Raw genomic sequence first — 27,090 nt, forward strand, 5'->3', positions numbered from 1 at the left:
GTAGGCTTCTCAACATTTCAAGGACTTCAAATCATACAGTACATTGGGGACTGGGCCTTGTCAGTAGTAGCCCCTGGGGTTTGGAATGTGCTTCCTGACCTTATTTACAATGCATCCTCTTCTGATGTTTTTAAATCTTGCCTCAAAACCTATTTGTTTTTGATGGCCTTTCATTCTTTCTAACCCAATTCTTTAATTTCATATGTATACATTTTTTTATTTTATTCTCTTTTTTCTGCTTGCTGTACATTTTTATATGTATATTTATATAAAGTCCCTTGAGACTGCTTTGGGGTGAAAGGTTCAATATAACGTAATATATAAATCAAAAAGCTGATGTCTTTGTCACTGAGCATGCTAGACTGCTACAGCCTTGCCAGTTTATATTCTATCCTGCACATTTAACAGAAACTGTATCTCTATTAAATTCAAAGGGTTTTATTGGCATGACTGGTGAATAAGAGTTGTCAAAGCATGTACAATTAACACTAAATTTACAGTAAAAAATTTGATCATTCGATATATACATACATCATGTAAAGTATCATTTGTGAGACACACTCAGTCTGTTCCTCAGGCTGACAGGAGGATCACATACTGGGCTGCCAGATCTATTGAGTTTCCTCTCCTCTCCCTTAGCAGAATCGGAAGCTGTTCTGATTCTGACAGGTGTGGGAATTCTGCGATTACATTTGTTTATTTTTCGGACGAAAGTTTGTCTAATCCCAAAGTACTTCCGTATCTACAGTATAGTGGGGCTTCTGGCACATAATGGCTGCTGAGTAACACCCAGGTTAGTGCAAGAATACAGTGGAGGATGAAATGGTTCCCCTCCCTAAAAAGTGCCTTGGGAACTTTTGTTATGAAAAATGCAAATACCAGCAATTATAGTCTTATATGATTATATCAGCTTTGCATTAGTCATAAACCCACTTTAGAATGTGTTGTTCGTAATAAGTTCCTTGTAAATAGAAGCATCTACAGGCTTCATAAAAACTGTTGAAAGTACCAGGAAGGTCAATAATGAGTAGTCTTACCTCAAAAATTCTATTAGCAATAATTAAAGCCACAGGGGAATTATATAGGTTCAGGAATTATTACAGTTTTGCTTAACTCAAATGTCTCAAACGACATAAATAAAAAAAAATCCAGTTTATACTATGAATTATCTTATGGTACATTTCTGAGAACGCACTACTATCAGTGCAAAATTGGTCAGAAATGTGTTGTCCTACTTTTTCACGCGAACGGCACAATTCTGGCAGCAAGTAGAACGAATTATTCTATATTCCGCATGCACTTAATTCGTACCAAAGGCAGAAATGTAAGAATGTCCCTGATGTTGCTGCGCAGATGGTGTATTTCAAAGTGATAAAACGGCTAAAAATAGAAGATGATGGGGTATTCACTGCACACAATGTTCACGTCATTCATTCACACTTGCGGTATCCTCGAAGCTTCTCGCTGCTGCGCAGACTTCGGTTTCCTTAGTCAAAACACTGGAGTGAGTGACGATCTGATTAGGGCGGCGCTTGTGTTTGATTCCTTTATCCAGCGTTTTGCCGGGATTGTAATTCGTTCTTTTGGGACAGCCTACTGGAGTTTAAAGGTGGAGGGAGAGGGGGAGCACATAGGCTGTTGAATGAAGGTTGTTTTTCTGTTTGGGTATTCGGATGTTTCATCAGCCGATCGAAGTCATCGCGAACACATAGTAGCTACTATGCATGATGTATTGAAAACAAGTGATATAAGGAGGAGTTGACTCTAAACTGCTGTAAGGGGCGGCGATTATATTTGTTCCAGTGGGATCGGGGAGGTTGAACAATTTTTAATCCGCGTGGATAGAGATTTCCTCTTATCGATGGTAGAGAAGACGTTGGAATCGTTTATTGTATCGAGAACACAGGAAGAGATTTTAATATTTTCCCCACCTGAATTACACAAAAGAGCTTTACATGATAGAATAAAGATACTAGTGTTCTCGCAGACAGCGCTGACTTAACTGTGCTTCACTTTTTATATCGATGGGTTTCTGCTTTGAATTGACTACTTGGATTTTAGAAACGTTAGATACTTTTCCGGTTGAAGTGGATGCTTTGAAGGACTCGCTGATGTTTATCTCGTGATTGGAGACGTATCTTTGCGAAGACCGAGTTTTAAATACTTTACCTTTCGTTACTTACAGAATCGACACCTCAGTTCCTGAAGCAGTGTTCATATTGTATGAAGGATGCGCACAGAGAGTAATAATAATGCGCCAGTAACAGAAACAGATGGGAATCCCGATTCAAGTGAAAATGAAAAGACCGGGGTAAGAGTGGTAGACACGCAGCCGGAGGCCACGAAATGCGAAGTGCAGATTGCTAACCCTGAGCACCACGCTGCCGGTGCAAAGGAGACACATCTCAAAGAGAAGCATGATGCCGCACAGCTGATCGAGACAGGATGCCAAGAAAAAACTCCGGCATCACCAAGCGCAGGTCCCGACCCCGAATTCGTGCCTCCAGAAGGTGGTTTCGGCTGGCTGGTGGTCCTGGCCGCCACTTGGTGCAATGGGTCAATCTTTGGAATTCAGAACTCGTTTGGCATTCTACACGTGATGCTCGTGAAAGACCACCAAGAAGCAGACGACCAAGCCTCGCAGTTTAAAGTAGGTGAGTGTAAAAGTGGCACCTGTTGATAGGTACAGGTAAGCGAATTCTGCATCTAGGAAAGTTAAAATTCTGGCACTGTCCCTTTTGACAGGTAGCAAGGTTGCTTGTCAATAGACGCCTCAACATTAAAAATAAACATTTAAAGTACTACTGTAGTACTTTACTGTTATACTGTTATACTCTCTACCGCGTCTTTGGCGTACTAAAATTGTTCTGTGATATTATTTCGTGTCTATCATATTATCCTCTAATCACAAACTAGAATTATTGGCAATAAATTAAAGAATGATTACTATACCCACGTACAGTTTCTACGAATATGCACAAAGTAACAAACGACACACTTAAACTCAACTACAGATGCCAAGGTCGAGGAGCAATTCATTCGAACAAGGCATTTAGTGTGAAATCCTGGGCTCAGATATTGTTCAGCATTCTGTCGTTCGCAACGACTGGAATAAATTACTAGTGGAAAAATCAAGTCTCTCGGTAAAGGAATTCAATCGAGACAAACGTACGTAGCTAGTTCCCTTCTTCTCAAAAGAGACCTAACAGAGTTACGTACAAGGAGCTGTTACTAGGGTGACTGTTTTTCAAATGCACATTATAGTATTACACAACGTGAATTAACACACGCTTTGTACTGTGCATGAAAAGGAGTAGTTCTTTACAGTGACACTCCAAAGTTATTTTCTTTTGCAGCTCGTTAACGTCATAAAAGAGTGTATAATTTCGCACAGTAAAGTGCAAAATCGGTTTTAAAAGTCCCTACTGTACATCGCGTAGTCCCACTGAATATCTTGCAAAATCTGAGGAGAACTCAGACTCGCTGAAATACACAGAATACATGATTTGTCTTTGTATAATATAATGTTGAATTGGTTGTTTAAAACTGTCAAAAAGTTTAGTTTTATTTCTCAACTGCTTCATTGCCATAGACAATAATATATTAGCTGATGCTAGATACAGTGTTTTATGCTTGTGGCATCATTTGGAATTATTTTTCATGTATGTTGTGAAAGCTATTTAATATATGCATAATTCATGCTATTAATTTGTGGTTAATTAAACCTGAACCAGATCAGACTACTGTGCAAAATGAGTATGCAAATAAAAAAAAGAGTATGCAAAATACACACTGTATATTTCAGAAAAACAAACACCTGCATGTAGCAGGATAAAACGAGCAGTGATATTGTTCTGAAAAGTAGTGTTATGTTCTGAAAGTAACTTATATCCATGACCAGAAACAGCTGTGCTCCTTGTGCTTCTCTATGAAATCTGTCATACTCTGATCTCTGTACTCTGATTCTCTATAATATACAAAAATAATCTGTGATATTTATACATTTATACATCATGAGATATAGCTTAACCTGCATAATAATGTTGATGTTTTTATTGTTAACTTAATCATGTGGAAAATGTATTTCATAGATGGAGTATAAAGGAACAGCAACTGCTAGATATTTATTATTTTCTTACTTGTGGTTAAAAAACATAATCCAAACAAGTGTTATACTAAAATCGTAACATAACATCAAGTAATGGCAAAACAAAACTCTGTTAAAAAACAATTGGGAATAAAACAACTTCTGTTTTCAATACTGTGCTGTCTATGTATCGGTTTTAAATAAAAATACATAGACAAAACATTTATAAACATAAACTATATTAATAAATATAATACGAATCTATATAAAAAATAAATATCTTGAGGTTTCTGTTCTCATTGAAATGTAAGGAATTTTATAGATGAGTTTGACTTGAATTTGGAAGAGGTTATTACCTGTTTGTATGAGTCATGTTAAGTTGTTTCATGTAAGCTTAATTCCTCATTGGAAAAGAAATATGGAAAAATACAATATTCTAGTTGCAGAGTCTTCTACAGGCATGAGGGAGTGAAAGGAGAGTGGCTAGAGTATAAACCAAAGGTGTCCACACCAAGTGAAATCTGGGGAAGAAAATCTGTAAATGAATGGGCATCAGTCCTACTTTGCAGTGCTGAAGCCCTGGGTTTAATTCTGGACCTGGGGTGCTATCTGCATAGAGTTAGCATGTTCTCCCTGTGTTTGTGTGGGTTTCCTGCAGGTGCTCTGGTTTCCTCCCACAGTCCAAAAACATCTTGGCCTTTTGGCTAAGATCAAGCATAGTATCCTACAACCCAAAAACATACTGGTAGCTTAATTGGCTTCTGAGAAAAGTGGCCCTGGTGCGAGTACAGTATGTGCGTGTCTCTTGAGTGCACTGTGATAGACTGGTGTCCCATCCAGGGTGTATCCTGCCTTGTGGCTGTGATAGTCTCCAGCTCCCCCATGATGCTGAATTGGATGAGGTTAGAAAATGAATGGATGTAAAGAGAAGGGGAGTCATTAAAATTAATCTGATCAAATCTGAATCATACCTTCCCCATTCAATGTGACTTTGTTAGATTAGATAATTATAATATAGATCACTGCAATGTGTGTAGTTATCTGGAGTGGTAAAGTATTCTTTGGGCATGTGTTTTTCTTAGATTTTAAACTCAGCATTTCACTGCATTTTCAACATTTGGTCTCTAAACATCTCAGTCTAGGTGATGCTTCCAACTTATGTCGCTTTTTAATTTTTATACAGAAAATCTGAATAGTAGAACTGTAATACAGTAAACCCTTGGTTTAAAGGACTAAAAGTGAGAAGTGGTGTCTGTTATTTCTGAATGTCCGTTAAACCACTTATGGTGTTTTTACAGTGTAAAACACAATTATATGAGAAACATATACACTGTATACATATATTCTGGATCTTTTGACTTATTTTTTAGCAATTGCAATCAACAGTCTATTCCTGTGTCTTTATATCATAAATATAAAAGCGCTTTTCATGCCTTGAAAATACAATGTATAATAATTTACTGAAGCATTTGGAATACAAATAATACCTGTCGTAAGCAATTGCCCTTCCCCTGCATCACTGTTAGTTTTGAAATGTAAACCTATGTGGTATTTATGTTATTTCTGCTTTTTACAAAGGGTTACAATTTGTAAGCATTTTAGTAAATGATAAAAGCAATTTGCCTACCCCTATATCAGTTGCCCAATCTCTGTAGAGTGCCATTCATATTTATATTTTATACCTATTTGAAGGTGTTATTTATTAATATTTTATTATTGTTGTATTTTACTGAATTTATTTACGTATCATTTAAGTGTACATTACTGTAATTGTGTTTTTTGTCATGTTGTATACACTCTTTTATTCAATTTCAAACCATGATGCATTCACAGTTCAGTACATGCACTTTAACAATGTTTTACATTAAATGTGTTTAACAAGTCCTTTTTTATTTTTATTTCTTCTGTTTTGTCCTATTTCATAAGAATAACCAAGTCTATTGCCTGGACTAACTTTGTCCTTTGTTGAGAGGGAGGTCCAGATTTCTGATCTTATAGCCAAAATTCTCCTTTTCATATTTAACAGACAACATCTACTGTCTGTTAAACGAAGGGCTTACTGTACAGGAATTGTTTAAAATAATTTACGGACATACTTTCAGGTCCAGGTTTTCTTAAATATAGTAAAGTGTAAAACGTATGTATTATAATTTTCATAATTGTCTTGTTTGGAACAGTGTTTTATTGTGATAAAGTCAGTTGTATATTTCATCATGTAATACATTTTTATGGTCAGTGGTGCCTTCTGGGGAACTAAGTCATTCCTGCAAACAAGGTGTGTAACTCAGGACATTTGCCTAGTTATCAGCATCTTGTTGCATGTTGTTTCTTCCGTTCTGTTTGTTGCTCTTTCTTTGGCTTGTTATGTATTATACCCAGATGGTTGTCACTCATGTTCTTAAAGGTCAAATTGTTATTCAATTTTAAGATGTTTATATTAGTCATACAGGTCAGCTTTCAGGTATGCTTTTGTCTTCCATGACACTTTTGTGAATTATTCCAGTAAAGGCTGCAGTGTGGAAAGACTTCATGTATTGCTTCAAGCAGTTCTGTCTGGGAAACTAAAGTCATGTGTATCATGCTTGCGAGAGAAGTTCAATCCTAGAATCTAATTTCCTGTGTTTTCTGTGGTCAGCAAAAGTTCCAGAGTAGCTGTTGATGCTGGTGTTATCAACGTGTGCATTCGAGGATATGAGTGTAGAAGTGTGGTTAAATAAATTTGTTGAACTGACGGTTGCCAACTGAAAAATTGAAAGAAACCATTTTTTTCCTTCTTGTGGTGCTTTCCTTTCCTAGAGGGGAAACCCATGAACAATGTTTTGTTTGTGTAAAAACTGCTATTGTGGTTTTGTTTCAAATATTTGCTATACCTTGGACCAGTGCCATCCCTCGAATGAGACAATGTAAACAGAGAAGTATTCTAATGATGTCACTCAGTGGTGACGTGCTTGATTTATTGAGACATCTGCATATTCATTAGACCTGTAAATGGCTTTCTAGAATACAATATTGTAAACAAAAAGGTAGTGGAAATGTTGATCATTTTTTCTATTCGTGACCTTGAAATCTGACTTGTTCACTATTTCTAATGTGAGAAAACAAGCAAACAGGCACCGCACAGTGTGCACATACTGTACATGCAGAACCAGTGTAGGCTTTTGTCATTCTCTTAATTTCTTGGCCACAATGTATACAGCTGCAGGTGATGGCACTGATATTTTTCTGTCAGATTTTTTAATATGTTTTGTTTGTTCATTTAAACTTGCAGCATACCCCCACTGTTTTTTTAAGAGGTTTTAAATTAACTGCCAGTACAGACTTGATCCAGTGTGTGTGGGGTAAAACAACATCGCAAAAAAACAGCAGAACACACAGGCTTACGAATGACGCATTTTCTCAGTTCAAAAGTAGTCGGTGTTTTATGAATTTTTAATGCAGAGCTCTAGTTAGGCCTCTGGAATGGGGGACTTCGACGTTTAATCATTCAAAAGGGATTATGATTGAGCTCCTACTATGTGAAATATGGGTCAAAGCTTCTAGAAGCTGTATTACCGAAAATATTATTGCGGCTCAGAACAGCCTTTTTAAGGCTTTGTTCTCTCTTAATATTTGGGAAAGAAAACCATTAAATAAATCCAAGGTTTACTCAGTTGTTTCCACAATATCAATTTCAAAACAGTTTGAGGAAAAGAATTGTAAGTAAAACATTATCAGAGAAAGACCTCTATGAGAATCTTTGTAAATGAGAGGGACTGGCATGGAAGTACGTATTACACTTTTTAAAGGCTGATTTTACTGAACATTTTTGACTCAAATATTTGTGCCCTGATGTTGAGGAAGGAAATGAAAGTTAAGCAGTTCTAAAAGCAAGGAATACATACTTCAGCAGTCTGTTTGAAGTTTTCATTACCCATTGAGGCTTTTTGTGCTTCAGTCACTGAAAAAAATTCAGTGGCACACAAAATGTACAAATTTAGTCTGAGGTGCATAGTCTAACTCATGGTCATTTTCTGAACATCTTCTGACAAGCCTGTTGAATACTATCCCACTTTATTCAAGCAATTTCTATTAATTAAATTTTGTGTTTACCAATTTGTGCTTTTTTCTTGATAGATACTATACAAAGTTAGATTATATTGACTGATACTCATCAGGGGAGTTCTAAAGAACTCACATGTTTTTATTTGAATAACACTATGCACATACAATAATGATTAATCTGCCAAATTGTAAAAAACAATTTTATAGCCTTAAAAGTATTTATTTATAGCTTTTAAAGCACATTGCCTAGAAACCGATGATGGTTATCCAGCCTTTTTATTATTCAGAATACTACCTTGGAGAAGGATGGAGAAGAAACAATGAATATGTTTCTGAACACTTGTATTTTCCATTGGCCACAGAAAATGAACTGAAGTTAGAATACCGAGGAGGCCTACTAAAAAGGGATTTTAGACCTACGTCTTTGAAAAGATCAACTGCTAGGTCTTCTTGGAGTACATCCTCAGGAAGGATTCTGTGGAATTAGGATTCAAAAGTTCGTATTAAAAAGTCATTTCACCATCAACCCCTGTAAATCCCCTGTAAATTCATCATACACAGTTAAATGGACATTACAGAGCGGTCAAGAAAATCCATTTTCACGTTTTTTTCACATGAAATAGACCATCTTGCATCTTGTATTCAATACTCTTTTTAAAGTGTTTTTCATTGTGAGTTGGATATACTGTACAGGGTCAACAGCACTGAGTGATGAGCATACTGAAGGAAGTCAAGGAAATTTTGAAGATCTCAACATCTTCAGTCATTTCATAAAATTAAGGAAACCTAGAAAAAAACAGAAGTCTGGTATTTTTTTCTGGTAATAGCTCTTCCTTTTTGTTTTTACCCTTTATAATGTGAAATTACATAGCCATTTCACACATTGGCTGTGTATTCTGACACTGATTTGAATGGTTATTTTGACAAGGCTCTGATACATTTGTACTCTGTGTATGAAAGATTCCATGGACTGTGGTTTCAGACTTCAGTTATGCACAGCAAAGTACATTAACATTATCAAAGCATGATTAGATCGCAGCATTTATTAGATAGTCAGAATTATAAGATACAAAAAATAGTTTTGTGGTGCATACATAATGAGTACCTTATAAAATTAGTATTCATGATTCAGATTAAACGTAGATGAATAAAGGCGGTTTAAATAATTTCTAAAAAACGTCTTTTGAAAGTTTTTGTAGAATGGTTATTTACAATGTACAATCATAAAGCCTCGCTCCAATTCAGGCTAAAGATCATCAGTATCTTCCATAAATTCTTGCTTCTCCTTGTGTATATTACAACTCTATTGGATGTATGGAGAAATTATATTGTATCTACTCAGGGAGAATAATCATATAGGTAATGACACTTTAAGTGAAATATAGAGATCTCTTCACAGTTGAAGTATTTCTTCTTAATTATCCAAAGATCCTGAATGATGTATTCCGCAGATTGGATTTTTGAAGTTCCAGAGGTGGAAGGAAGTCTTGAAGCTACCCAAAAATAGTGGGCCTAAATTTTCATATGAGCAAACTACAGTACCTATCAGTTAATTTGCTATGCATTGGGCAGTTTACAGGAAATTTACTGATGCTGTTATTGCAGTGTATTGTTATGTTTTGCACAGATGGAGGCTTTTCAGCCTGAGGCACTTGAAAGCTCTTGCCATGATGTTCGGACTCCTGGTCAGGGATCTGCTGTTTGCTGATGACTCACTTCCTAGAAGACATTCAATACGTCACCAGCCAGTTTGCTCTGGTTTGGTGTCATCACAAGCCTGAAAAAACACAAAAATGATTTCTCCTGTTTAAATGAAGAACCATGCTGACCCTGTCTGTGGTCTCTATTGATGGTACCTGCTCAAATCTTCCAGCAGTTTATGGTGTAAGCCACCACCATCATTGATGGTATTACATAGCACATTACTAAGGCCAGTTCATTGCTTGCAGCTTTAATTGTGGAGTGAGAAAGGAGTCAGGCTTTCAGCAAAGGTCGTGTTGTTGTTTTTAATATTGTATGGATGTACTGTAGATCATCAGATGAGATCTGATGATATGAGATATCTGAGATATAAATATGGACATGGATCATTGACAAGAGCAACACAGGAGACTTTTTCAGAATAAACAGTAAAACATAAATCAGAAGACATAAGAGGAAGCAATTGAAATGCATCAAATGAAATGCATCAACTGAGGACAGAAGGCAGTGCTTTATGTTGTGTGTTGTGGGAATATGGAACATGTTACTTTGACATGCTGTGGAAGCCATTTGCTGAGTGGTTCTGGTTCTGGATGAACACTGTTTGTTGCTTTACACTCTGGCTGAGCTCTCTCTAAACCTTAGGTGTTAATGATCAGTTCAATTGACCTACTTGTTTAATTAGACTTTCTTTTAACTTGTTTCTTCGGTCAGTCCCAAGTGTCAAGAAAACCCTACTTCAGGGGTACTATTTTCAACAACTTCAGCACCCAGAACTTTATGCAACCTCTCTTCAGCTTGCTGGCTGTTATTTCTGACTAATTATCTATTATTTGATCAAACTATGACAAATAGGTCCAATTGGTTACATATCATTTCACCTGAATGAGAATGGAGGCATTTCTGAAACTCAGTAACTGGTACAGGGTTGATACCCATTACAAATCTCATTTGACCTTTTAAGATTTGAAAGCTAAATTGTAAATATGCCCCAAATGGAAAACTGAAATTAATTTGCTTGTGATTACGAACTTGAACACTAAGACCACTGCCCTGACTTATAGCTAACTCATTAGCTATGAGATCCTTGGATCAATAACTGGCGTCTCAAACCCAGATCCCTGAGTCCTGAAGGGTCTGGTGCCTGTTCATTTGGGTTCTCAGTTACATAGTTGGTCAAATTATTTAATTAGCTACAGCACATCATTTTGATGCCTCTGACCAGACTCTGAAATGATTCATAGGTAATTGTACATGTAATTAAGTGAATTTCCTGCTTAATAAACTGTCAAGGATCTTAACAAAAATACTATAAGTGTCTAGTTTAGAATGTAAGTAGGTTAATTGTTTAATTGATGGCTCAGATTGGGACAAAAACACAGGGCACTCCAGGAACTGTGTTTGAGACCCATGATCAATAATCTACTACATATCAAATGAGTTACTGGAGATGGACTGAATGGTCTGCTCTTGTTTTTAGCCTTTCCTATAGTATGAATTATTGAAGTCTCCTGAAACGTCTGTAATAGTTTCACCAGCACTGCTTGCGATTCATCTGCCACATCAAGTAGCAAGAAAAATATCCAGTTTACATATACTTGCGAGATGTTATGCATCAAAAGTATAGAAAATGTGGTGGTGAAAGCCTGCCTTTCATTGCTGGGCTGTGTATTAATGATGGAAGAAACCACAATCCACAAAGGTGTACTCTATAGCCAGCATACTGTACAAGTGAATAGACCACAAGGAAGAACATGCAAGCACTACAACAACATTGTAAAAGCAAATCTTCAAAGCCTGTGGCCTAGACATCTATAGATGAGAGGATAGGGACCTGGACAGAGTTAGCTGAAGGCAGATTAACCACAGCAGCTTTGAACTTTTGTGACCAACTGGATATTACAAATGTTCTGGAAAGGAAAACATGGACGTCTGTTCCTGTATTTATACCAGCTGCAGGTGTCACTTGTTACACATACAGCTATTGTATATTCAAGGTCTGGCTTTCTGTCTCATCCAAGAACACCCACACAGTCATGATATAGTAACTGTACATGTGAAAACCCTAAAAAATGGTCATTATTAGTAAAAAGCTACCGAGTATGCAGTAGAACTACTTGCACTTTTGTAGATTACCTTCTGAAATTCAAGTCTAAATTGGAACAGGAATAAGGGACTGCAGAAAATCTACTCATATGGAGCATATAGGATATCCTTTATGATTTTCTTTTTGTTTATAATGCCATAAAGCTAGACTCTGGTAACTGGGTCAGACAGTGCACATGCAAAGTATTTTTTTAGTCTGTGGAATAACTTTTTAAATTCAATTAAAATGGAAGGACTATTTGGGTGGGGTCTGGCAGTTGTGAGTGTTGGGGGAAGCTGACATTTGTGGGAAAACAAATTAGGAAAAAATCTGGAAAAATAGGAAGACCCAGTGGGATAAAAGAGTACCAAGAAACTCTAATACTGTAGATAATAAATGCATAATCTCTTTTGATAGGGGACTCTTGTCATTATTGAGAACGCTCATGTCATCTTTTAGCATCGCCTCAAGAGGGCTATAAAAAGGGAATCTCTTCTGCCATTTTTGGTAGGCGTCGTCAAGGGTGACCTTTGTTAGTGTGTACGTGTTTAAGCACTACTAGAGTACTTACCACCTAGTATCTTTATTTCTCAAAAATTCATATTGTGTCTGAAGCCAGGGAGGCACTTTGCAGCACAGGTCATTCTGAAAACCTACTTTCTTTTACTTTATTTTTGTGTAGCATTTTTATTTACAACAGATTAAATAAGAATTAATTATTTTATCATAGAAAAAATAGAATCAGGAAGTTAAAATTGGAAATAAAAAAAACTGCAGCAACTGGTCAAGAAATATAATGTTCAAGTCTTCAAAATAAATAGAAAAGGCTGCTTTACATGTGCTCCTATAAAGGCCATTCATGTCCTGTGCATTTGATGTAATGATCTTCGAGGTCAGTCATACAGTATGTTGATGAAAACCTTGCTAAATTAGTGCCCCCTAGTGGTAATCATTTCTATGTCACTGACCTGAGAGAGACGTACTGTACACATTTGGGTTAGTTCTATAAAAATATGGTTTTTCCAGGATTCAGCATGACTATCAAATAGATGAACTTAGAATCATAGAATCTTAGTGCAAAATGAAGGGAAGTACATTAAGTTAATGACCTGATCTTAGAGGGAATAGCCTGTCAAAAGAAAGTGGTTTGTTTTTCCAATAACTCTTTAGAAATTTTGCATAAGGAAAGTTGTTCCCAAGATTAAGAATATTGCCCATTAAGATCCATTGTTACCTCAAGAGTACTGAATAGAAAATCGTGCTGAACACAAAATAAGAACATCATTGCAGTTTATGATACACTGATTAACATGATAAACAAAATGGGTGAACACTACAAAACATGACAACAGAGCAGATGAGTTAACGACAATGCAAATGTCTTTTAAGTGCTTTTGTGGATGTTTTTAAATCACTATTTTTACAGCTAGAAAAAATATTTGCTTTTATTTGCTTTTTAAAAAGACATAATGGTTTCATTTTTTTAAATTACTTTTGTGACATCCCTTCCAATGCATTTTGATCACATGATCTTAAAAGTAAGAAGGAAGTTCAATTATGCAGATCACTAAGGCAGGCTTCTTCACTGTAGTGAAGACGGCTTTGTGCAGGTTAATGGGTTTTTAAGAGAAATTTGTAAGACAATCATTTGTATAGTGGCTGTTAGGTGTCAGAAGAAGTTAGTTTGTGTTGAACTCATTATTTTTGAGTCGAGAAGAGAAATCTACTGCTTGATTCGTTGGCACAACCTTTAAGAAACTGTTGGCTACAGTAATTTGGTGTCCATCAGTTATAAAAGGAAATAAAAACCTGATTGCTCAAATGTTTTCTGGATCCTGCAACAATATGGAAGAGAGATCATCACTGCACCTTGAAGATGAAGTGTCCAGCTTAAAAAAAAATAGCAAAAGGAATGGGTCAAAGCACAGGAGACAAATCAACTACAGTATGTATGACAAGGATTTGCCAATCCAGAGCAAAACAAGCCAAAACATTCCTGTACTCCACTTATGTATTATTTACATAAGCTTGCTTTATTTGGTATATTTTCATATTTGTTTGTAGTAACCATGTTACATTAGTGTGCAATAGTAATTTTACAGTTTATTAAACTGAAAGAAAGGTTTACTTTATTCCTTTTTAAAATAATAGTCTTTATTCAATTATTGGTGTTCCTACAGCAGTATCTCTGTTCCATCTGATTTTATACAGGTATATATACACAGATAATATTAAACCATGTGGAACTTTAACTGTTCCATTTGCAATTCATGAAAGTTGTCCAATTAAAATTAAGGGTATTTTACTTGATACACATAAATAAAGAATGCATGTCTTTAGATTAATGTAGAAGTGGCTTAATTGATTACATAGGTCCCCTACTATGTGTAGCAGTGTGGCTCCTTGCCTCACTGTTCCTGGGGTGCTATCTTTGTGGAGCTTGTATGTCCTCCCCCTGTTGGGCATTTCCTCCTACAGTCCAAAGACCTGCTGGTACCTACCAGTAATTTAATTAGGCCAAGTTAATTAGGCTTCTGGGAAAATAGGCCCTGGTAGGATGTGACCGGTGACCAGAATAGGTCCTGTGGATGGATAGCTCTATACACTGTGGTGCCATGGGAGTAGCAGATACCATATTGGGTGTGGTCAGGCTCTCATTCTTCCTTGTCACACCCCTTTATAAACTATTTTGGGTTCCTTTTCTTTATCTTACACACACTCCTCTGAGTGGTGATCAAATTCGGGGTAACAGGATACACAACTCCATATTCCGTTACGTCTGGGCCCTTTGCCTTCATAGTCACAAGTTCATCCCATTGTCCTCAAAATAGGAATCTCCTGTTCCCAAACACCAACACAGAGCCTCCTGCTCCTACTCCATTAGGACACGCACAACCAGTGCCTCAGACTCCCAGGTCCACCTCCAGCCTTGATGTCCTCTCCCGACACCACTGTGTTACACCATGCATCCATCTACCACACAACCCACTCTGGCCCACATACTAACTCATTAATCAACTCGTAACTCGCTGCTACAGCGGGCACGACAGACTTGCTCTCACACCCTAGTAGTATGCTGTCCCTTTAAATCTTTCGATGATCTCATAAAGCACCGTTTCTTCTGTCAGTGCCTTCGCAGGTTGACGTTTTCACTCTTTACCTCGCAGGCTATTCCCCTCTCAATCCTCTCCGTAATCGTCGTTCTTCTTCACCCCCTCACGGGGTTACTACAGCTGGTTATCAAGTCTTTGTTCACTCATACGCGGCGACACGCTCTTCTAACAGCGCCCCAAGTAGTAGCGTCTCAGATCTCACAGCCGCTACTGTCATGCTTCAGCCCGACTCTCTCACCGCGAAGCCTCTGCATTCGTCCTCTCTCCACTACAGCCACAGCAACACTACAGTCCTACAAAATCTTTCCCCCTTTTTCCAGAACCTATTCAGGCTAGTTTTAAACCACTTCTACACCTGCCTTTTATTCACATATTCACGTCAGGTGTGGTTTCCGCGGCAACGCTTCTCCCTTAATCTGGGGCTCCACCCTCCCACACCAGACGCTCCCCGCATTGCACCACAACACGTACTGTATGAGATCTTTACAGCAAGAAGTCCATGTAACCTAGAGATCTGGGGACACCACATTTTGTGAGATGGAAAAAAATATTTTACACGTTTTGCTAAAGCAAAATAATCACAAAACCCCCCGAGAGAATAAGATAGTGCCGAAGTCACCTTTCCCATAACAATACATTGTTATAAACCTGTGTCTTTCATTGACGTTTGCATCCATACTTTTCCTTGTTTAGTCAGAGATTTATACTTTCACTTTTGGATATTTTGTTCTGTAAACTTTAGTTCTGCTCAGTGTACACTTAGTGTGTACCATGGCTTGCTGTGATGACTGGATTGAGATCAGGCCTTTTTGAGAAAGCTCTTTCAAAATGCACCTGCTTTGCTACCCCCAATATCTCTTCATGAGGAAATGTTCATGAGTTCATATGACACACATTGTCCTGATCACTGCAACTAGTGCTGAACTCGCTGAAACCATGTGCAAACCTGTCTCAGAATAATATTAAGGAGCAAATAATGCTCAGTATAATAATCTGACACTAACATGTTTGCCCTACTCTTAACCAAATCATTGATGGTGGTTTCATCTTTTTCTTATAGATCAAATCAAATTACTCCTCAGAATCAAAAGGTGAAAGGTTATTGTAAAGGAATATTGCGTTTAATGATGTTAATATTAAATTTCAGTTTATTAACTTTATTGTAAAATAAGTATTATAGAAGCATTTAAATAATTATGGAACAAGTAATAGGTTTATTCCATGCTGAAAAAAGAAGAATGAGAACACAACGTTTCGGCCGTGGAGCCTTCTTCAGGTGACTTCTTCCTCACCTGAAGAAGGCTCCACGGCCGAAACGTTGTGTTCTCATTCTTCTTTTTTCAGCATGGAATAAACCTATTACTTGTTCCTTTGCAGCCTACGCATGCTGATGCAGCTACCCACCTGAACTACTTTAAATAATTATGCCAATCAATCTCTTCAACCTCAGATAGTACTGATGTATTTTGTAAACCTTTGTAAATTGCAGTATAGATTGCAAAGAGGTTTTTAAAAGAACCCCTTGCTGTTTGTACTGAAAATGAAAGCCATTTTATGAAAAGAGGAAATGGCTGGAAAAATACAAGATGTGCTACTAAAGTAACAAACGGGCAAGATGATCCAAATTTCTGCTTCTTGTTTGAAACAGTTCTTGTGGTCTTAGGTTCTTTCTTGGCCTACATTCTTTTTGGCCTATAGTCATTGTAAACACTTTAATAAATGCACACCATTAAATTCAAAGAGGAGAGTACTGAACTGTTAGAATGCTGTGATCATAATTTGACATGCTTTGAAGTATACTTTGAAACTGTAGTGATAGAAGGCTTATGATTTCTGGAAGGTAGACTATGTAGGAAGAAGAAAGAGTTTAAAAGACATCAAATGGGATTTACAGTGTATAAACTCAGTAGACATTCCAGGCAGCACTTTGAATATAATCTTACTTGACACACAGAAAAGAAAACAGTATCCCGGATGATTTAATAATTCAGCTACACAAAAGAAGCACTTTTTACAGGGTGATTAAAAAAGCACAACTTCCAGATAAACAACAGGAGTACAATGAATTGAAAGATCAGATATTAGATATCACAATTTAAAAAAGATAGTTATTAAAAAGACTTTGGTATTTATTTTAACACTTCTCTAGGGAATGTAGGGACGTATGATAATGATAGGTTATAGTTAAAAGTTAAAAATGTATATCAAGGGAAACGTAATGGGGAAATGCAATGCTATTTTTATATTTTGTGGTTAGAAAGAATAGAAAGAGTGCACTTCAAACCACAAAGTAAAATGTACGGACTAACCTGTAAAACGTTTGCGATTCAGAATGAGGCAGCCAAACTTCTGGTGAGGTGAAGAGGCCCTAACATGCTCGTGAATACATTTCTCAATGAATTTGGTCATCTCTTAATCCAGTACAAATATTGCTCTCGACTTCGAGATGGTTTTGCCAACAATCTAACTCTGCAAGTAAATCACTTTGGAACATTTTTGTGGTGAAATGTCTGGTTCAGAACCTTTACTTGTTTGCTCATACTGTACATCTCATTACATTAGTCATTACCAATGACTAGTGAGCAGGAAGGGGCGCTCCTGTAAACATGGGCTATACAGTGCTTTCACAAAGTTTGTGCTTAATTTATCATTTCTAAACTACCATCAATTAATTTATTTTATTACCAATATTGAATAAGTAGTCTGAGAAATTGGGACTGCAGTTCCCCCTTTAAACCTGTACAATGCACAAGTAAAACCTTCTGTAGAATATTGTGTTCAATTTCGATCACCATGCTGATAATAGATAACTTACAAAAAATATATTTCTGCTCCAGAATCAGTAAAAAAAGAGTGACCAGGTACATTCCCGGCTTAAAGGAATATTGTGCATTGATAGGTCAAATCTCTGTAGACCTGAACTGATAAGACTCACAATGGGACCTGATTCAAATATTCTGAATGTTCAAAGGAAGCAATGAAAGTCAACAGTGTATCACTTAACCAGAGAACAAAATATGAAAACAAGGGGAGGTGAATTTTTTTACACAGTGTATTTCGGGGAGTCTGGAACAATATACCCAGCCTTGTTGAAGATGGTTATTTTGAGGGGAGGATGAATGAGGTCTTTGAATGCATTACTGTATATGCTAGTAACTGAATGTGCTAGATGGTCCTAAAGGACTTCTCTCGTTTGTAATCTGTCGGAATGTTTTGTGTTCTAAAGTTGTTTAATAACTAGTTGCACAGAAACTGAATTCAGCCCTGCAATTTCAATATATTTTGTTTGTTGTGCAGCCAATTGATAATGGCTCATTACAAATGTGATTTAAAATTTAATTTATGTGTCTTTTACATTTTGGAGTGTCTAATGCGATCTCTGAAGCATTTTGAGTCTTCATGTTAGAAGCACTAAACAGTCTTGCACTAAAGAACACTAACTTATATAATATAAATAAACGAGTGTCCTCCTGACAGCAGCGTTTAAGCAGCAAAAACAGAAATATTGTCTGATAAATTAAATTGTCATGTGTTCTTCCTTGATGCATCGAATTATCCAACTTCAAAAAAGCAGGCTCCTTTAATCTAAAAATGAACATTATTAAGAGCAAGTCTTCGAATTGTTGGTCATAGTACCAACAGAGGCAAAGTTGGAGTTTGCAGGAGGTCAAATTTAGTGGATGTTGTTAACACTAAAGTAGGAGCAGAACATTTAAAAAAGATTTATAGAAGGTGTTGGACAGGGCATAAACGTGGCAAAAGAATTTCAGTAACAATTGCAAAATTCTTCTTGCAGACTTAATCACCTGTATAGTGGGGCTGCTAACTGTGCAGAATACTGTAGCTGCCACACACTACACAGGTAGGTGCAACACTTCAGTTGTGGATGAAGTTGGTTCCCTGCTACTGTATATGTGAGGCACCTTATTATCCTTTGGGATAGAAACTAATATACCAATGAACATTAAGAACATAAGAAAGAGGAGAGAAGGTGAGAAGTGTCCAGTCAGATTATCTCCTGTTTGGGGTTTAGCATTTACTTGATTCAAAGAGCTCATCCTGCCATTTCTTGAAAGAAACCAGTATATTGTCTTGAACAACATGGAAGGGATAGCTAATTCCAGACTCCCACAAGCCTTTTAGTAGCAGAATCAACTCACGTTTCTAAGTTTTAAATGTACTTTTATGTATATGGTGCCCTCTGCTTTGTATTTCACCATTCAATATGAAATCAAACAACTTTAACTGGATGTTACAAACCTCCTTCCAGTGCTAATGCCATGAAATCAGCCTCTATAAGCATTCAAGCTTCTCTTTTTGTTAGTGTTTCCCTGCAAATTGCAGCATTTACCAAAAGCTAAAGGCAAGGCATGGAAGAGAATTTCCAGCCTTTGGGGACACTATTTCATGGGAAGATGGGAGTTCTCTGAAGCTTTGGCTTAAAACTCTTCCATCCAGATTTGCACAGCCTCCTGAGAAATCCTTGCTGAGCTGGTTCAGAGCTAAAGGGCATGGCATCCACCACGAGAAGGGTAAATATACTGAAGCTAAGATGATAGAGAAAACGAAACATATCAACATATCTGTCTCTATCTGTATTGTAAGCATGTTTTAAAATAATTTCTAGTTTCAGACTATGTTTATACAAACTTCTACATTAATGCAGTTCCGTTTCACTCTGACTACACCACAAAGAAAGAAACTTCAAAGGACATCACTCTAAAACCGACTGCAGGAATAACAGATGGGTAGTTCTATCAGTTATATGGCATAAACACATTAAATAATGTAAAAAATATCTCTCCATTGTGGTAAGTGCTTTAAAAAAATATGAAGCACCACACATTTGCATTCATCCTTGTGTATATGTACAGTATGTATGTACTGAGGGTTCCTTTATTAAACCATGATAAAGTTGTTTTTTTTTAACCAGTTTTTTTAACCTCTTGAGGCTGGAGGACTTGTAAATGAGACTAAATTGAGAAATACCTGTCTGTAACTAAGTGACCTACAATGAAAGCTGTTTGAACACCATATCCTCCTTCACAACCTGGAAGCACTGTCTCTTTAAACTACATTATGTAACATTCCCACAGATTCTCAGATGAGCTGTCTAGTCCCTCCACTCTTTTACGATTGGGACTGTGCAACCCCTCAGAGCCTGTCACAGTAAATCTGTCAGCAGGGCCAAGCATGCAATCCTAGATAGAAATGCTTTTTTGAAGCTGATTGGGACTAATTCCCTTTAATGAGATTCCCAATGGCCATGTTTCCTGATGGTTTGTTCATGGCCCTCTCCCATTAATATTATGAAGAACATCCTTTTAATGCAGCGACAGTTATAGCTTCTGATTCAGTTTGTCAGCGATTCTTTTGAGTCCTATTTTTGTGTTCAGTGTTCTGCACTGTCATACTAATGCATACAGCCCCTGGTTAAAAAGCATCCCTCATTTTCTCAGATTCGAAAAGGTCCTCAGCTTGCCAGGGTTATTTAAAACCATGTCCCTGTTTATTTTTATTCTTCTGTTTTTTAGGTTGTAGTGAAAGGACCAAGCTGTATTTCATACAGTTTTGTTCCTTTGTGGCTTTGCAGAAAATTAAGTTCTTGGTTTAAAGGTATAGGAATGTAATTTTCCTAAAAAGAAGCTGTTCGGCTCATTTCACTCATTTGTTGTTTGGACCTTATTATTCTGAGAGTCACATCCTGCAACTTCAGTGAGCTTCGACAATGCAACCAATTGTATTGCTAAGTAAAAATATAACTTTCTATGCAAAGTACCTCCTCTTAGATTTCTTTGTCCTTAGGTTAAGCTATGTGATCATTTCTAAAAAAAAATATTATTGCTCCCTGAATTAACAGCTAACTGATGATGAAATGCATGCACAGATCTGAACAGGAATCTGTTTCTGTGCCATTTCAATTTTACAGACTTCCACTGTGGAGCCTTTTTGAGGTGGGAGAAACTTGAGTGTGCTCACACCTGCAGAAGACTCTACAGTCGGAACATCGTGTTTGTTTTTCTTTCTACCTTTCAGCATAAAATTAACCTCTGCTTGCCACACTTGGACACCGATCCCTGTTCACATCCATAAAGCTATTGTTTACTAGCGAGAAGAGGGACTGCTTATATTAATAACTTTAGAAATTTCCTTTGAAATCGGATGCTTGCTATTATGTCAAATGTCCCCCCCCGCATCAAAAATAATATTTCTTGGGGGTGAATTTTCGGTTCTGTAGTTAGATTACAGTATTACACTGGCACATTGGTGAGAATTTCTATCTCACAGTGCTAGGATTCAATTCCAGACCTGAGGTGCTGTCTGTGTGGAGGTTTTTTTTGTTCGCTTCTAGAATGAGACATTTCCTCCAGGTGCTCTGGTTCACCCCCCCAAGTTCAAATTACATCCTGGTAGGTTAATTGGCTTCTGGAAAACTGGCCCTTGTGTGAGTGTGTCTGTATCCGTCTGTCCTACGAAAGACTGGCATCCTGTCCAGGGTGTACCTGCCTTGTTCCCGTTGCTTGCTGGGATAGGCTCTAGCTCCCCTAGATCCTGATTTCGAAGAAGCTTTTAGAAAATGGATGGATTGATATTATATCACCCTGGTTCACTTATCACAGTTATCCACATCATAGATAGAATGAGATGGGAACATTATACTGTAAAAAAAAAAGTGCCATCCTTTGGATGAGACATAAAACCGAGGTCCTGATTCTGTGGTCAATAAAAATCCCAGGGCGTTCCTCAAAAACAGTAGGGTTGTTACCCAGGCATCCTGGCCAAATGTCCCATTGGCCTTTACCAATCATGGCCTCCCAGGAATTCCGATCTATGAATTGACTTCACTCTGTTCTCATTACCACTGATAGCTGGTGTGTGGTGAGCATACTGGTGCACTATGGCTGCAGTGGTTGGTGGGTCCTGCACACTGGGGGTGATTGAGGAGAGTCACCATTACCTGTAAAGCACTTTGAGTAGAGTGTCCAGAAAAGTGCTATATAAATGTAAGGAATTATTATTAAATGCACTATACCACACCTGATAAGTATATGTCCACTGCAGCTATCTTAACAGTGAACAGATGTTGAGATAAACAAAATATGAAACATTTTAAGATGAGGACAGGTCATTCACCTAATCAAAGTTTGCTAACTTCATGTATACTTAACTTTATTCTGAATAATACCAGCTCCTACAATATTCCTTCAAGCTCAAAAGTAATGCCCTTGAGGTCTTTTCATTTTTCTTCTTATTATGATGGGGTGTCACAGTGAGGGATTAATCTTTTCAGCTTTAGAGAATGTAATACATCTCACAAAACCCATCATTTGTCTCTCTTTAATACGCCTGGTGTCATTATTCAAAAGTGAGTAGGGAATATAAGGTGGAATTGCAAAACAGTGATTTCCGAAAAGCTGGATCAAAGAGAAAGCCAAAGCTGTAATCTGCAAATCGAAACGGAAGTATCATACCTTGCTCCAGAGAGCGAAACACTTTGGCACACACTTTCCTGGAATTAGCAGACATATCAGAAGCAAGATTTTTTACAAAAAGTTCTATTTTTTTTAGATGGCTGAAGCAAGAAACCAGATGTTATTGAATGAATGACCGCGATGGAGCTGTATTTTTAAAAAACAGACTTAATTAAATAGAAATTGTGTTCCATTTGGTATAAAGGACCTTTGTTTCAGTAGGAAGAACAAGCTGTGTCCATAAGCCATATGATATGTTACACTATGTTTGTAATTCTTTCATATCCTGGTGATTTTAAATATGCATCATTGAAGACTGTGGGTACCAGTAAATCAAGCGTTTTGAATGATGATACCAGTCAATCAACTCAGTGTACGTGGGTAGATAAAAAGAATCCACACCATGTAGTAGATTCCCTTCTTAGAAAGCGTGGCAAAGGGTCTCCACATTACCCATACCTATCTTCCCTGGATAGCAGTGGCAATAACCTCTCTCGGTCAATTCCAGTTGGCCAAGTACACTCATTAACCTTCTTCTCATTTACAGGCATCCCAACCCAAAAAACAATCAAGGCTGCTACTAGTTTTATCTCAATACAAGCCCTCTTTGACTGGTAGTCTTTAACAAAACTGTTGTCTCCAAATTGTCTCTCTGAGTACTCACTATCTTATTAAACCATGAGGGTCCATGAAAAGACAACCTCTGACTCGTCTAGGAACTCCTTTTATAAGGAGCTAAAGTCACCAGGTGCAGCCAATTTACTGATTTCCCCATGAGAATCTGAAGAATGTGATTCTCCTAAATGAGATGACCTTAGCCCTGGGGAATTTAACTGTGTTTCCAACCCCTGCTTTGCTACACACCAGTTATTTTGACCTCATTCACAGAATGCAGTGGGCTTCATGTACTTGCTGCATTGACTGACAGTTTCATAGTGTCTACACAATAGTGATATAAAAATAATGTTGGAATTACATACATATAATGTATCATCCTAATCTGTAGAAATGTACTTAAACAGCCAAATGGAGTGAACGAGACTGATATTTTGAATTTACACAAAGTATATATAGAGAGGTGTTCATTTTAATGATTATGATTGTGTGTCCCAAAAACAGTGATTTGGAAACACAGGCATTTTCACCTGCAATGTTCCAGCCCAAACGGGCCTGACTGCTGGGGTGGAAAGTATGGAAGTACTCTGTTGCAGAACAGAAAGAGCAAATGAACTGCACTGGACAGCAAGTTGATTAAACATTATGCTGACCATGGTTCAACCCTGAAATGACTGACATAAAGGGTCCAGTCAGTTCATTTCCTAGGGATGTGTTTTCTGACTTGCACTATTAATGGATTATAATTATTATAGGTTTATTCCATGCTGAAAAAAAGAAGAAAGAGAACACAACGTTTCGGCCGTGGAGCCTTCTTCAGGTGTGAGGGGTGTTATTGCTCACACCTGAAGAAGGCTCCACGGCCGAAACATTGTGTCGTCTTTCTTCTTTTTTTCAGCATGGAATAAACCTATTACTTGTTCCTTTGCAGCCTACGCATGCTGACACAGCTACCCACCTGAACTTATAATTATTATGTTCATTTATGTCTACTATACTTTCATTGCACTCATCCTGAGGATTGTCTGAGTTATGATAAAAGATGTTTTTGGGGATAAATATTAAGGCTGCATTACAATTTTTAATGTTTATTTCACTGGTGCATGTTCAAGATTCAAGGAACAACAATTGCATACAACATATATTTATTAATACAGAAAATAGTAAATAAAAAGTGCTAAGCAGAAAATGTGAAAGATACATTTGGCATCTACTCAATCATACTGTAATAGGCGGCAGGGGAAAATGACTGTGCAATGAAGCCTGTTGTTCTGATTTAGGTAGACATGCCAAATCCTTGAGATCCTTCTGAATGGGAAGGAGTTGAGCAGACAAGAGCCTCTTTTGTTTGAAAGAGTTTTGGAATTACAGTTATCTAAAAATACTTTATCGTATTTTTTCTTTTGGTAGCTTGATTGCAATGAATCTATCATCCTGTTGTTTGTACTGCCAAAAGTTGTTTTATATCATAAAATAACATACTGTGCAACTTAAGGCTGTCTGTAAAGTTACATAGAAAGGATACTTCTTGCCAGTATCCTAAAGATATTTAGTCCGGTATCTGAGCTAAAAAGCTCAGCTTGCTCTCTGAACAAGGATTTTTACTACTTGAAACACTAAGCAGTTTCTTTTTGAATGGCTTTTTAAACAGCTGTGTATCAGTAAGTTTGTTTTTTTCTGAAATGGCAACATATCAATATATTATCAAACTAAGTTTTTATATCACAATAGCTTTTAAGGCGTAAACGTATATCGGTCTGGGTATACTCACTAAATAATCAGTCTTCTCTGGAGACTTGTACTTTTAAACAGGATAGATCATATCAGCAGCTAAACCAGATGCTATAATCATCACAACCAGTTCAAATGGCTTTTTTTCTTGAGAGAGGCCAGTATCTAAATGGTTTTTCAGATTGGGGATGTGGTTAACCTAGATGCAGCTCTGTGACAGGAAACATGGGTGGTGCCTGTTGGCATTGGCGCCTGTGTGTCTCTGGAACCATTGTCTCCTACCTTTTGTGGGAATTAAAAGTCCCTTCCACAGGCAAGACAGAAAGAAAAACAAGGCCTCCAAACCTGTTTATGTAATCCATGGGTTTTGCATATACTTCCTAATAGGAACGAATTGAGGGTCCCAAAGAAAATGAGGAAACAAATACAGACCTTGATTGCTTGAAAGCTTAGTAGCTAAGTGAATAAAAATTTTGGTTCTGCTGTTCAGAAAGGGGCACTAGGTTTGATGCCATACACCTGTCAGAGAAGCCTGTTGTAGACACCCTCAACTCTTGTAAAATCCTGTTTTCTATTCCCATTTTGGAAACAACTGTACCCTTAATGAATGTGTGTACTCATTAAAGTTGTTCTCTGTTTATAAGCTTCTATGACAGCATGTTTAGGCTCAAACCCTGGGCTCCTTTAAGGAAAAGCAGGACTAAATGGTTACCTGTGAAGCACTATAATTTCTTCTTTATTGTTTTGTACGATTTTAATAATGAAAAAATGTTTACTTCTTTAGCTCACTTGCAGTAAACTTAAAGGTTTCTTGTGCTTGAGAAAGTGTTTATGAGCTACATGTTGTATTAACAGATCAACATTTGCAGCTTCTCAGTTTAGCATGATGAATAAAACCCTGATTTGTACCAGTTCTCCACTTTGTTCCCTATGGAAAGTGTACAATCTATGACAATGTTGGCACAAATTAAAACACCATTAAACAAGAATGAATAACAACAACAGTGTCATCACGGCTCCGTCACCTGATTTAAAATAACCACCAGAAAGAAAAAGCCCTATTTAAATTCATTGCTTTCCTTCAGTATTTCATATATGTGACTTCTGTTGTTGCATCATGATTTACATAATCTTTTGCATTAATAAAGATGTAAATATGTTGTATGAATTCATTATTTGCTATTAAAATCAATGCTATCACAATCCCATGGCCACATTGCTGTGCCACGTGTACTTCATGACAAAGAAACTTGCTTGGTAGTTATAAAAACTGCTTTTTGTTGTTACAAAGCGTCTTTCAGGACCCTATGCAGACGAGACAATCCAGAAGGGAGTGAACACACACAGGGGGGAACGAGGAACTGGGCTGGTAGAGGAACTGAGGGGGGCATGACGAAGGTGCTCCTTCCAAGGATCCATCCAAGACGAACAAGACAAAGTTAAAAGCCAGAGCGGGATCCGGTGAGGGGTTGTAGACAGACATGACAAAGTTAAAAACCAGAGCAGGATCCGGCAAAGGGTCAGGGGGAAAAAGGGGGATGAGACCAGGCTCTCCAGGTCCCGGACTCGGCTAGTTCAGGAAACCAAGGAGGCAAATGCCACCCGAGCCGCGGATGTAGGACGATTCGGTGATAGGCGAGCCCCGGGCGTCCGTGTTCCAAAGCAGAGCCCGGAACAGAGTGAGCGTCTGGCTTTTGTAGGGAGGCAGGAAAGGGGAGCAGGTGTACAAAATCAACTAAAAAGTGAACGAGCCGGAGCGCCCTTAAGGAGGGAGACTACAATCGTGACATTTGTACTGTTTGTGTTTTGTTAATATGGTCTCAAACATCTTACATGTTGCAGTTGGCTGAGATCATCCATCTCAACTAATCCAAATTTAATTCTAAGAAGAATGTCTAGTACATAACACTATTTCATTTCTCAGCCATCAAAGTTCTGATACAGCAGAATTTAAGTAGTTCAATCCGATTAGTTTTTAAAAAATATTTGCAATAGGCATAGTTTGACATGAATAGCTTGAAGGCTTGGTACTAGGGTACTTTTTGTCTCATAATTCTTGTACTGCTTTTCAACATAAATATTTTTCCTCAGTGTTGTGTATTTGTGGATTTCCTATTTTTTGTGGTGAAAGGTGCTAATTTAAACAATTAGAAAAAATATTGAACTTTGGTTTTGGATTTGTTTAAAGAAAATAATACTTTCCTGGATAACTTGAAGAATAAACCCACAAAATCATTTAAATGT

General features: G+C 37.4%; 1 protein-coding gene and 1 long non-coding RNA gene across 5 annotated transcripts in view; one reads left to right on the forward strand and one right to left on the reverse strand.

Annotated features, from left to right (window-relative positions):
• The first annotated feature begins 1,466 nt into the window (after positions 1 to 1,466).
• slc16a2 (solute carrier family 16 member 2) overlaps positions 1,467 to 27,090 on the forward strand; it is a 56,772-nt gene continuing 31,148 nt past the window's right edge. The window contains exons 1-2 of one of the 4 annotated variants that reach the window (XM_015351089.2): positions 1,467 to 1,504; positions 2,186 to 2,654. In XM_015351089.2, coding sequence (XP_015206575.1) covers positions 2,231 to 2,654 — 424 coding nt within the window. In that variant the 5' untranslated portion in view covers positions 1,467 to 1,504; positions 2,186 to 2,230. The other 3 variants (XM_015351088.2, XM_006632642.3, XM_015351087.2) reach the window with 3 other exon arrangements.
• Positions 9,693 to 15,365, reverse strand: LOC107077832 (uncharacterized). The gene is made up of 3 exons (XR_001478814.2): positions 15,076 to 15,365; positions 13,725 to 13,804; positions 9,693 to 9,905 (listed from the first exon to the last, which is right to left on the reverse strand). It is a non-coding gene; the product is annotated as an uncharacterized lncRNA (long non-coding RNA).

This window comes from Lepisosteus oculatus, chromosome 8 (genome assembly GCF_040954835.1).
Source record: "Lepisosteus oculatus isolate fLepOcu1 chromosome 8, fLepOcu1.hap2, whole genome shotgun sequence".
Classification (NCBI taxonomy): domain Eukaryota; kingdom Metazoa; phylum Chordata; class Actinopteri; order Semionotiformes; family Lepisosteidae; genus Lepisosteus; species Lepisosteus oculatus.